The sequence below is a fragment of the Scomber japonicus genome, chromosome 2 (genome assembly GCF_027409825.1).
Source record: "Scomber japonicus isolate fScoJap1 chromosome 2, fScoJap1.pri, whole genome shotgun sequence".
Classification (NCBI taxonomy): Eukaryota; Metazoa; Chordata; class Actinopteri; order Scombriformes; family Scombridae; genus Scomber; species Scomber japonicus.
Window position 1 is genome coordinate 27375293 of NC_070579.1, and position 12103 is coordinate 27387395.

The following is a 12103-nucleotide window of genomic DNA, read 5'->3' on the forward strand; positions in this document are numbered from 1 at the left end:
ATATCCAAAGATGGGTCAGGGGCCAGATGACCCGCCTACTTACGTAAATAAATAGTCGATGTCCAATCAAATGTGAGAACATATTTTTATCGATACGTGATTGGATAAAGGGAATGATGGTCATATGTGCTGACCTATTACGAAGATAATCGCCGGTATCACTTTGAGGAGAAGGCTTTTCAGTCCAGTGGGTGAAGTGATCAATTACTTTATCGGCTGTATGTGTGAAACTGTAGATCAAACATGTTCTTAATTGTATCATCACTGTATAACTGATTTAATCAACTGTAGAGGCACTGCAGTGGCGTCGTTTGACACCTTTTCATAATATAGTGGCGATATTAATCCAAGATTAATAATGTTGTGCAATACTGCACCGGCGCACCAATATGAAATACAATGTATATTTAAATTAACCTCTTCTCTCTCCACAAATAATGATGTACATTAACTGCAATTTGAGCTTGAATTAAGTCAAATTTAACTACCCTTAATGTTGTTGTTATAAATGACAAAAGATCTTGAATCTTGAAATGTTTGAAAATTGTCATTTTAAAAAACGTTTTCCATTCAATAGAAAATTGAAGCTACACCGCCCCCCCGTGGGCACAACCAACAATATCACTCACAAACTTTACTATATTAGGCCCTTATTTCAAAAGAACTTGGATACATACATCTTAGTCAAATAATTGAAACATCAAAGCATTCAGTTTAAAATACATAATCTTTATTGTGAGGTGAGCGCTTGGTAATAGGATTACAATTCGGCAATGGGCTTGTGGGGCCAGTGGGGATGTTTGACCTTGTCCAACTTGGTCTCAGGGAAGGTGTTGTTGAGATCCTCAATGGTCATCTGGTCGAAGGGGATCATGTTCTTAAACTTTTCCAACTAAGATGAAAAAACACAACAAAAAGAGAAAGAAAGGTTTGAAAAATGCAAATTCTCTTCAGATGTTCCTTAGGTATTTTAGCAACAAATGCAAGATGTCTCTCACCTCCTGCTCATACTGGGCGATACGGGCCTTTGATGCCTCAACATAGACGGATGCACTTTTGTTCTGTTAGAGAAGAATTGAAACAATTTTGAAAAAGCAAAACAAGAAAAGCAGATCACATTACAGCACTCTGTTTGATTCTGAATTTACTATGTATGGCTTTCAATTGGGTCAGTTTTGTGATGGAAAATTTTATAATTCCCACAGTAGTTAAAATATATAATTGCCAGTAATAAGTGAAATTCAAGCAATAATGGATTTGTTTGATGTAATCACTTACAGACTCGGCCTCCTGTGCGTTGATGGCGCTGGTCTGTGTATCAGCAGCCTCAGGGATCTGCAGAGCTTTGAACTGTGTGTAGTAGGAACATTTATGAATTGCAATTGTAATACAAACCAACAAATGCTAATCAAGCCATATACTGTATATAACAAAACACTCAAATCTGTTCAGATTACAACTGATTTAAGGGAATGATGAACTAAGAGTTGGCTGCTAGACTCTAGCCTCTACAGAGGACTCAAATCAATTAATTCTACTTTGAATTCACTATTAATTGAGATTCAGGAATATTTATTTTCACTTATTTTAAAAAGTCTCAGGCCATAAAAAAAACATGTCACCAACAATTAAAGTATGTTAAAGTTCCTGTGTAATATCAAAGTAGGATTCTAACCCACACCTCATAGAGAGTCAGCACAGTGCTCGTGACCATCCGAGTTAACTATTCAAGGTGATCTTACCTTCTTCTCAAACTCATCAACCATGCCTGCTTTGGCCACTGTGCTCCTGTAGAGGCTCCAGTCAATGGTTGCAGGAGTCTCTGGCAGGGAGGTTAGTCTGGTATAAGAAAAGATGATATAGTTAAATACATATGATGACATAAAATAATTAATTTAACAATGATAGATATATAAAGCAGTAACCAAATGTACAAAATGCAGAACAACTCCAAAATAAGAGATCATATTACATCCTTTTTAATATCCTTATACTGGCTACCAGCTGATTTTAGAATTGATTTTAAGATCCTGCTGATTACATTTAAAACCATACATGTCTGAGTTACTCTCGTCTAGTCAACATGCACACAGTTTGAGGTCCTCAGGCAGGAACACGATGGCTATTCCTAATGCAAGGTTGAGGACTAAAGGAGATATTTTTTCTGTCAGAGTACAAATGTTGTGGAAGGACCCACCTGAGAATCTCAGACTTATATTTATTTATTAATTTATCTGTATATGATTTATATGTTAAATATGTAGGAATGTATGTGTATTTGGTATTTTATAGCAATAATAGGCATATGCAAAACAAATACTACAGAGAGACGATACTCCAATGTGAAATGCATGAAAAAAGAAAAAGAACTGACTAATTTCTTGGTGCAGTAAGTTACCAGTTAGTGTCTTTAGTTTGCCTTTTTCTCACTAAAACATCTCATAGTGGTTACATGCACATCTGTTGACAGTTTGATCAATTTTACCAAAGTGTTTACTAAACAAGTTTTAGAATTTAATACTGACTGTGATCCTGACATGTAAATAAATAAATCATTAAAAAAACGCCCACACACACAAGGAACTGCAAAATTTATCATGACGTTGTTAAAACTTTTTGTTGATGTGCAACTAACTTGGCAGCGATGGCATCACTGCGAGTCTTCAGAGCATTAAACATGCCCCTCTGGTTGGGTGGGACACGCTCAGCAAACGCCACCCAGTCAATGGCCTTGAGGGCTACACGACGTCCTGCCATCCTGTCTGTCTGAAAGGCAAAAGGATAATTGTATTTAGTTCCACACTGCACATAACTGAAAAGTTTATTAATTGTAACCATATTATACATATACACTTATCTTCCAGTTTTTAACAAAAATACATTTCAGGTTTTGTTGAAATTGTTCAAGATGAATAGACAATAGAAATCTTTCTAGTGACAGGTGTTTCTAGTATTGTATCCACCATCCTGTTTATATCACTGTGGGTACACTAAATATTAGAACCATCTCTGTATGAAACAATTCAACAGCATCATGAAAACTGTCTCTAAAATGACCCTGAAGTTACCCTCCACTCAAAATTAGGTTTTTCATCACTTTCTTTCAGTGGGATGTTTGATGTTTGTTTCACTGTGTGCAGAATGATTTATGTGCACTTTGACACTTGAAGGCTGATTTCACATTTATCTGCTGAAAGTGGAACATTTCTCTGAACACACCAAAAATCTGATTTTAAGAGGTGGGACTTCAAGCTTTCAAGACTTCAAGATTTGAGACATCACAAGTAGTTTGGAGTCAATCCAATATTCAACTTATGCAAGTGGGATGCCTGTAGCGCACACACACTGAAAAAGGACTATAGAGTGAAGAATAGATTCTCTATTTGTAATGAGAGAGAAGGTGGAGATGTCATTTTGAAGTTTAAAGTTAATTGAACTTTATTGTGGAAAAACCATAATAGGACACTAATGATTATTCAAACATGTCTGGAGGGAATCTTTAAAGTCTAATCAGCTCATGTTTCACAGTTTCAACACAAACTGAGCATTACAATCTTCATGCAGTAAGGATTATTTGTAAGCCTATTTAAGTGTGTTATAAATGTTTAAGCATTTTCATGTATATAACAGCATTTCAATGACCATATGCACGTACTGGAAGTTTAATATTAGTGCCTTTGTATTTATACTAAGTAATGTTACTGCATGTAGCAACATAAATGGAAAAACACTTTTTAAATTGCATGTAGTTTTACTGAGGTGCAGACCTCTCAGAAATGCCTTTAGTGTATGAGACAGGAAGACCTGTTAGATCCTCCGGTTCTTCTTTCAGCTGTTCCACAAAGAAGAGCAAAACCATTTGGTTTGCTGATTTTAAAATAAAAACTCATTCGTTTAGTCTGGCCTTTATGTAGTTTTATCATTTCATAGTTTATTATATACTTAATTGATATATTCTATTTTCTTTAAACCATAATTTTTCTGTTTTATAATCTACTTATTTTGTGTAGTATTGTACAATATTATTATTGTTACTTTTATTGGTTGCATCATCTTTTTCAAACAACTGTATTATTTTGGAATGCGTTAATACGCCAATTTTTAACATCTTATGTTTATCAATCGCATTTGATTGTTGATACGTATATTAACCCCGCTCACACATAACGCAGGTACTCTATTTCTATTATTATTATCATCATTAGTTATGTTATTACTCATTGTTTTATTTATATTGAGTCTTGTAGGTTATCAATACTGCAGCATTTTAAGTATCAGTATTCACTATGAATGAAAAGTACGATTCACGCCGTAAAAAAGATATTGCCACAAGTGCATGTTGTTATTAACTGTAAACTGTCACTGACAGTAAAATACATGTATTTGTCTAGAAGTAATCAATGACACCGGGTCCTTGACACTTTGTTCAATTCATGGTTGCTAGCTCTGTTAGCTTGCTAGCCAAGGTCAGATAAGTCTTCCTTCAACGTCATGTTTTTTCACAAAACATCGACTAATGTGAAGTGTACGCTTCAGTCTGGTGCACATACAATACGTGTTTGTGTTGGATGAGTCGTTATCCAAATAAATTTGTCATTAAATGTAGTTTCGGTCGCTGCACAAATACTCACCTCGCTGAAATCTTCGTCTGCTCAGGAAGGAACAGCGGAAATGCTTCTGCTTCTTCTTCTACTACTTCTTCTTCTGGAGGAGCAGCGGCAGCAGCGAGCCCGCCACCGCCCTCTGCTGGACAGCCAGAGCACCTACAATGAAACACACCGAGCTGCCTTCATTTGTTCGTCTGTATGTAAATGAAGACTTCAGTTTACGTCTGAAATCCACTTCGTTACTATTTAGACTAACAGTACATGTAATGTGTTTTATAGTATATTTACAACTGAGAAGTATAATCGGAAACAATGTAAATAGCTCCATACCCCACAACAAACGATAGCTAAGTGTTTCTATTTCATTAGTGAAAACTAATACAGACGGCCCTGGGAACGAGCATGGAAATGGGAAAATGTGTAAGGTTTGATTACCCAAGTCTAATACTGTGTTAGGCGATGGGGGCCTGATTACGAAAACCATTAAACAGTGTGAATAATGCAGACTGTAACATCGTGTTACAAATGTATCACATAGGCCTAATTAGACTAAAATGCATAACTTTTCATAGTACCCTGGTCATTAAAAAGTAATCATTTTCTAGCTATATGGAGCTATTAATTTGTGCTCATCTCTATTTCTGTTATTTTATGGGCGTAATGTGCCAGTATATCTTCCCTAATATCAGTCTGTACTAGGCAGCAGCGACTTCTTTGTCAGCATGAACGCTGTCTTATTAACCTATGAATAATGCAATGACGATACCATAAGCCTAATTATTTTATACTGGAGAGGAGGTACTGTTTGTGGCCTCAAAATGAATGTAACACGCGTGCATCCCTTAGGACAACACGTTGGTTTTCAACACGCCTGAAATGATAAGGCACGCTGGACTGAAACATATTTTCATATGCAAATGATTTGTTAAAAAGCAAAACAAAAGTGTGTTGTTCCAAAGAAAACTTGATAAATGAGGATGTATAACATAATTTCTAAAACTTTGACAGAATAGGAGTTTAATTTATATGATCTTATTTTTTTCCAAGTGATATTTTCCTGACGATTTACTTTGTGTGTGAGTCATACGCTATTTTGAGTTAAACTTGCGCAGAATGCATTCTGTATTAATAACTTGGACTAAACTGCAGGACTTGGGGAAAAGTAATAGTAATGTTAGGCCATTTTCAATTTAGATAATAATGCCAATTAAATAAATGTTGGTCAGGCAGCAAGGATTTTGGCGTAATAGTGTTTGACATTTGGCATGCTCAAGAAACATATGACTTCATAAATAAGTAAACAGATAAATAAATCAAGGAAGCAATAACATTTATGAAGTCATTGGTCTTAAGCCTATATTTATTGCTTTTAATAATGTCGTATTTCTAGGAGGAGCACTGGCCTGCTCCACTGGTTCATTAGGCCTAATCTCGACCACAACCTGCGAGTGTGAATACAAAACAAAAAAACAGTAACAAGGTTGCGCAATGAGCTGAACACATTAAGGTTTTGTATAATGTTTATTTACTAAAATCAGTTTTTACAAGTAACTGAAGATTTAGATAGAGTGATGTACAGTATGTACACAGTACAGATACAAAGATATTCAATAAATACCACTTTCCTGCTGCTCCTCAAGCCAGGCTGCAGGACTTTATGAACTCTACACATTGTATTTACATTTACAGCAACATTCCTCCAAAAAACTAGTATCACTCCCATAAAGGCCACATTGTGAGAGTAAAAAATATCTAATACATGTGTTTTCTAAAATATAATTTTGCTCCATGCTTACAAAATGTAGAAATCTTGACAGGAACTGCTGTGAAGAATTACAAACATTCAAACAGCAAATCTGCAATTTTACCCGAAGACAACAGAAAACAGTCAATGCTGAATGAGGAGAAATAATTCAAGTGATACACTGGTCTTAAGGCACTGACAGCGTTTAAGTACTTTTCTGTTTTTTCCTTCGCTTCAGTAGATTATTGCATTCATGTCTGGACCCACTTTAAATGTCCAGTTTCACAAACTACTGCTGGAGTTGGTGGATGGACTGGAATGAGATATTTAAGGCATGTCGTTTAAAACCCTGACATTTGCATTTGGAGTTTTGCCCAAGTAATTTAGGCCTGTGAATCCACAATCCACAGCAATGGACACTGTCTTTCAATGAGAAAAGCGAGTGAACGCACTCAGTCCATTTACGCACACAATTACATAAATATGTCCCCAATTTTTTAATCGTTTTCGATTTTGGAGGTTAGAACATTTCTCTAATCTCCAAAGTGAAAATACAAAAATGGTTTTCCGAGATGTGGAAGACGCATTACGCCCATAAGTGTATTGCAACCATGATCTGAAGACATGTTTTTTTTTTAAAAAGATTTTAAAAAACCACACACACACAGGAATACTAAGACAAATAGTACATTCCATAAGTGACAGGTCCACTGAACAGTCCGGGTACCGGCAGACTGGGCCGCGGGAAGGCGTTTGACGGGCCCCATGTTGGAGACCCCATGTGCGCTCCGAGGGGAAACGGCAGCGCGAAAGCAGGCAGGACGGGCTTTGAGGCCAGTTTAAACTTTTCCAGTTCGGCCTCTTGCAGTCTCTTGGCTTTTGCCCTCCTATTTTGGAACCAAATTTTGACCTGAGTCTCCGTCAGGTTGAGAGAGTTGGAGAACTCGGCTCTCTCGGCGATGGAGAGGTACTGCTTCTGGCGAAACTTGCGCTCCAGAGCCAGCAGCTGGGAGGTAGTGAAGGGCGTGCGAGGTTTCCTGTTGTTTTTGTGTTTCCTTAAAGTACACTGAGTTGGACTTGAACTCCCTGTTAGAAAAATAAAAATAAAAAATAGTTATAGGTTTTATATGGGTTTGGTTATTTTTTTGTTTAATATTGTTGTGGGAAACTTCGATCATCAAAGCAAGTTAACATATGAGCCTTCAGGGGCAGATGCAAACAAAAACATGTTACAGCAAGCAAATAAATATATGCCACTATATATTTTGTTGACAAATTTAAGTGTTATATCACTCTGCATCACAAACATTTATTCCAAACGGGAATTCTACGGTATAACCACTTCCTCCTTAAATCTTGAATATGCGCATGCATACTGTATATATCCAACATTTGTAGGTAAATATATTAAGAAATATAAAGGCTAAGAATATAATAATTAAAAGAGAACTCGTGCAACAGCCACATATGCGCTTCACGTGCACAGCAGCAGCACAACATACTATGATATCACAGCAGCATGTAAACAAAAGGAAAAGGAAATTTAGGCATAGTCTGTGGAGTTGTGGACACATTTACATCACTGTGATACAACAAGGGAAATAATAACCTTGTGTAACTTTAAGCTAATAACACCCAGGCTCTATTACTGACAGTGGATATGAAGAATACAAACAGTAAGATCAACTCAGAGGACAGCAGAGGGACGGACTTACGAGGAGGAGTAGAAAAGGAAGGCGTCTGGAACCAAGTGCTCTGATCTTTCTCACAAAACTGCGGACTGTCCTCGCTGGAACTACTGGAAACACTCTGCGAGCTCTCTGCCGAAGCCTTCCTCTCCGCGTAAAAAGTCCTTGGAGAGAACTGCCCGCCCTGCCCTGCCACGGGCTTCGGTAGGACCAGAGATAAATCTGAGGGAGAATAAGAAGTCCGACAGGTGGTCTTCTTGGAAATCAGCGACTCGACGCTGAAGGGAAGGCTGCTCCGCTGAAGTTTGTATCCTTTCTCCGTCGTCATGTCTTTAGGCTGAACTTCATCGCTCTCCGTATCCGTCTCCCCTTTTTGATGAAGCTGTTTGGCGTCTTGGGACGGCGACCCCTGCACAGGATTCATCATAATACAAGGAGATGGGGCCATGCACCTCCGTGCGGCCCGTTCAGAGGAATGAAGTGTACAGTGTCCGATATGAGTCTCTGCGCTGTCAGTGGTGCCCAGTAGCTTTTACGCGCTGGACTGGGTCGTCTATAAAAGGACAAGGGCTGTCCCCCCTCCCCTGTCCCGCCAATCAGCTTGTCAAGTTGGTTTCGTGACGCCTCAGAGTGCGGTTCTGATTGGTCCGCTGCCTTCCAAGAGAACATCAAGAGGCCTTTGAAAGGAAGGAGAAGTTAATCATACAGACCCCATGCGGTGCGGGGCTATTGATGGCCCTCACAAAGTAGCTTAGACCAATTTTAGCGCAATTAACCAGTGGGGAGGACTCTCTTGACCATTTACATCCTTTAGCCAGGCTCTCCATCGGTACTATTGGTTGAATTAGTCTCATCTCCTACTGTAAATCTGTGTAGCAACTAAAGAGTCGTGTCAATATCAAAGTAATACCTTCATCAAAGAAGAAAGAAAAGAAAAGGGGAGAATTTCTTAGATGTGTATACGTTTATTCATAGATTCAAATATTGCATTATAAACTGCAATGAAAAGGGAGTCAATTTTTTTTTAAATCAAACAAGAAAACGTGCGCAACCATGATCGAAATTGATTAGGTATGACTGTTGGTCACACAGCATTACAGCAATTTAAGGCCTGTCATGAACTCTTTTCGCTTCACAATGGCCTTAGTTGAGAAGCAACAGGCGTTTTCTTTCTCCAGGTCATACTATTTAATAAGCCAGACAAGTTGTGTTTTGCGAGGCGCCAGGCTCGGCAGGATCAAAAAGGAAGATACCTCGGGGAGAAAAGGCAACGGTTAACTCCACTTAACCAATTGTCCTCCAAATATTTCATAGTCCACTGCATGGAGCTGCGAAGACGCGGGCGCTGACAGTTAACTGTTTCACGTCTAGTCTGAAATGGATGACGGTTCTTTAAGTCCATTTTGACATATTGTATTAAAATGATGATCTGTAACAGTAATATCAAACTTTTAACATTATTATGGGCAACAAGGGAGGAATACATTTAGGTCAATCTAAAAAACGAATGGAATCAAGGTAACGTGAATGTATTAGAATTAGCCTGATAATGGAGTGGGGAGTATACAAGAAGTGTTATTGTGCAGGAGCAGTGTTTAATCAGGAGTATGGCCTGCTGACAGGAACTACTGGTGAGTTCATGTATCCAGTCTGGGATGATGTTGTGGTCAGTGGTGGAAGAAATATTTTGATCCTTTTCTCATGGAAAAGTGTCAATACCACAATGTAGCCTACATTTACTCCAAAAGTCCTGCCCTCAAGAAATGACTTGAGTAAAAAAGTATATTAACAGTAAAATGTACTGAAAGAAGCAGAAATAAAAGTACCTTGTGTTGTATTATTATATATTACACCACTGGATAATTATTATAAATGCTTGTAAAGTACATTTTACTGCTGTAGTTGTGTTTAAGCTAATTGTTACATTTTAAGTTTTTTTATAGTTGGACAATGGAGTCTAAATAATCATAAGTAAAAAGTAAAAAAAAAAAAAGAAAAGAAAGAAGAAAAGAAAATTCTCCCTTTCCTTCACTGGCTGTGGTCCACAGTTACCTGCAGCAGCCCTGTGGCATTACTTTATAAAGAGACATATAAACTCTCCTTCATGATCTTTACAATCTAAATTTGTCCCATGCAACATTTCCAAGCAAATATCACATTAAATGTGTCAGCAGCACTCTTTTGCTCCCTGGATATAATGAGTTGAACCTAACACACGCCTCCACTGAAAGCATTACACTCATCAACACTATCACGCACAATTAAGTGTTGGTTCAGTGTGACGATAGATTGTGCTCAGCAGCTATATCCCCACTTTTCCAACCTCTTTTGCCACACCAAATTACTTAATGAATCGTCTTCATGCTTAATTGCTAAATTGGGTCAAACAACGAATATATTTACATCTTTAAATGAGCTTATTTAGGAGCCATGAAGAATTGTTGGTGTCTCATAGCACATGACTGTCATGCAACTAAAATACTCTAAATGAGCTCCCATTTTCAAAAAAAAAAAGCTCCCAAAAAAATAAAACAAAAGATGGTTTGATTGACAAATTTCTTTATTAGGTTCAGTGATGTCCAGCTTCTTGAAAGCCCTCAGGTGCAAAGAGCAGCCTAGCTCTCATCAGTTAAGAGGTACAACTTTTGGTTGATGATTCAACTTGAGTAAATCCTGATGTTGAGTTCGCTGCTTCATTTCCTATCTCACAAAGCCGACCCTCTGTCTCCTCACACACCAGGGCCTCTCGTCACCCAGCTGGTTTGGGTTTAAATCCCAGCGACCATGCACCCTTCCCTCTGTCTAATCTCCATAGTGTCGTGCAAGAAGGGGATGAGAGTTGCCCTGTGGAGCACACAGTCTCATACAGAGATTCATCCGATACAGGTACGCCTAGAGATAAATGTACATAAGAAGTATGGTTACCTCTCCTCCCCTGCAGTGTTGTCCAGTGTATTTAGCTTCGGGGCCCCTCTCCCCTACCCCAAAAGACATTTCTGTAACAGCATGCAGGCGAGCGAACTATGTCAGAAGGTGTTAGTGAGTTTGAAAGCAGATCTGTCCTTCAAGGTCGGTGCAAGCTCAATGGGAAGCACTCTCCCCTCAGCTGGCACCAGAAATGAAAACTTTTTCACATGCATGTAAGGGGCCATTTCCAATAGTCTCATGCTTCGATGAAACCACTTAGCCAGTTCTTAAAGTGCAAGGGCCAAGTGGTGGCACGTTAAGCTATGTGAAAAGACAAGTAGTTAGTGTATGTTTTTTAAGACCCTCAAAAATGGTCCAAAGATGATCCAATCAATTTCTAAATGATTCAGAACATGACTCGTCAGGTGCACCAGCTAATGAGCTCAGGCTTTGTGGGAGTCCAGGTGAGCAGATGTCTGTCCTCATTCAACAATGTGTGAATTCCCTGCTGTAGCGAGTCCCTCTGACAAACAAACAGATCATTTAGAGGAGTGAGGGAGCTGTGGAACCCAATCCCTGTGAGATGTGTCGACAGTGGCACAAAGAGCTGTAGGTACAGGCCTGGATAAAATGGACACTTTGCTGACATGACGGACTAGTTGAGGACAAGTAAGTGCCATTCTCAGCAACACGTCACTCTCACATGGCTCTCACTTTTCTTGTGTGCAATCGGCAGAAGGAGAGCGGGACACTAAGGTGCTAAAGTTGCACATTAGTGCCTCCAGTGATTAGATGTTAGGCATAAGACGTTAACATTTCTGTGGGGGACATTTGCTTTTTATACCGGCAAGAAAAGCAAGAGGTAACAATCTATTTTTTCATGTATCATTTGAAATTTCTGCCTTTGTCAAAACCTCGACTCGTGTGCCTGCCGCACATAAGGTGACCAGCATAGCACTTCACATTTAACAGCAGTTGAAATAGCAGTGCTTTGGGTTGCACAACACTGTGGAAAATATCTTGACCTTTCATTTGACTTAACAAGTTGATCCAATCCACATCAGACCAGCTTCAATCCTGCACTTAAACGCTGGTTTGACATTTTCTGCCAAAGCCACTTCCTCTTGTGGCATCAGAGCACCCTGTGTTTGAATGTC

At 38.7% G+C, this 12103-nt stretch overlaps 2 protein-coding genes across 2 annotated transcripts; both read right to left on the reverse strand.

Annotated features, from left to right (window-relative positions):
- Positions 1–708: 708 nt before the first annotated feature.
- Positions 709–4687, reverse strand: LOC128369715 (ATP synthase subunit d, mitochondrial-like). Its single transcript, XM_053330797.1, has 6 exons — positions 4632–4687; positions 2636–2766; positions 1743–1839; positions 1279–1350; positions 999–1061; positions 709–892 (listed from the first exon to the last, which is right to left on the reverse strand). The coding sequence occupies exons 2-6, from the start codon at positions 2755–2757 to the stop codon at positions 761–763; spliced, it is 486 nt and encodes a 161-aa protein (XP_053186772.1). The 5' UTR covers positions 2758–2766; positions 4632–4687; the 3' UTR covers positions 709–760.
- A 2337-nt stretch (positions 4688–7024) lies between these two features.
- LOC128369689 (homeobox protein MSH-C-like) lies at positions 7025–8487 on the reverse strand. Its single transcript, XM_053330771.1, has 2 exons — positions 8063–8487; positions 7025–7433 (listed from the first exon to the last, which is right to left on the reverse strand). The coding sequence occupies exons 1-2, from the start codon at positions 8485–8487 to the stop codon at positions 7025–7027; spliced, it is 834 nt and encodes a 277-aa protein (XP_053186746.1).
- Positions 8488–12103: the final 3616 nt, after the last annotated feature.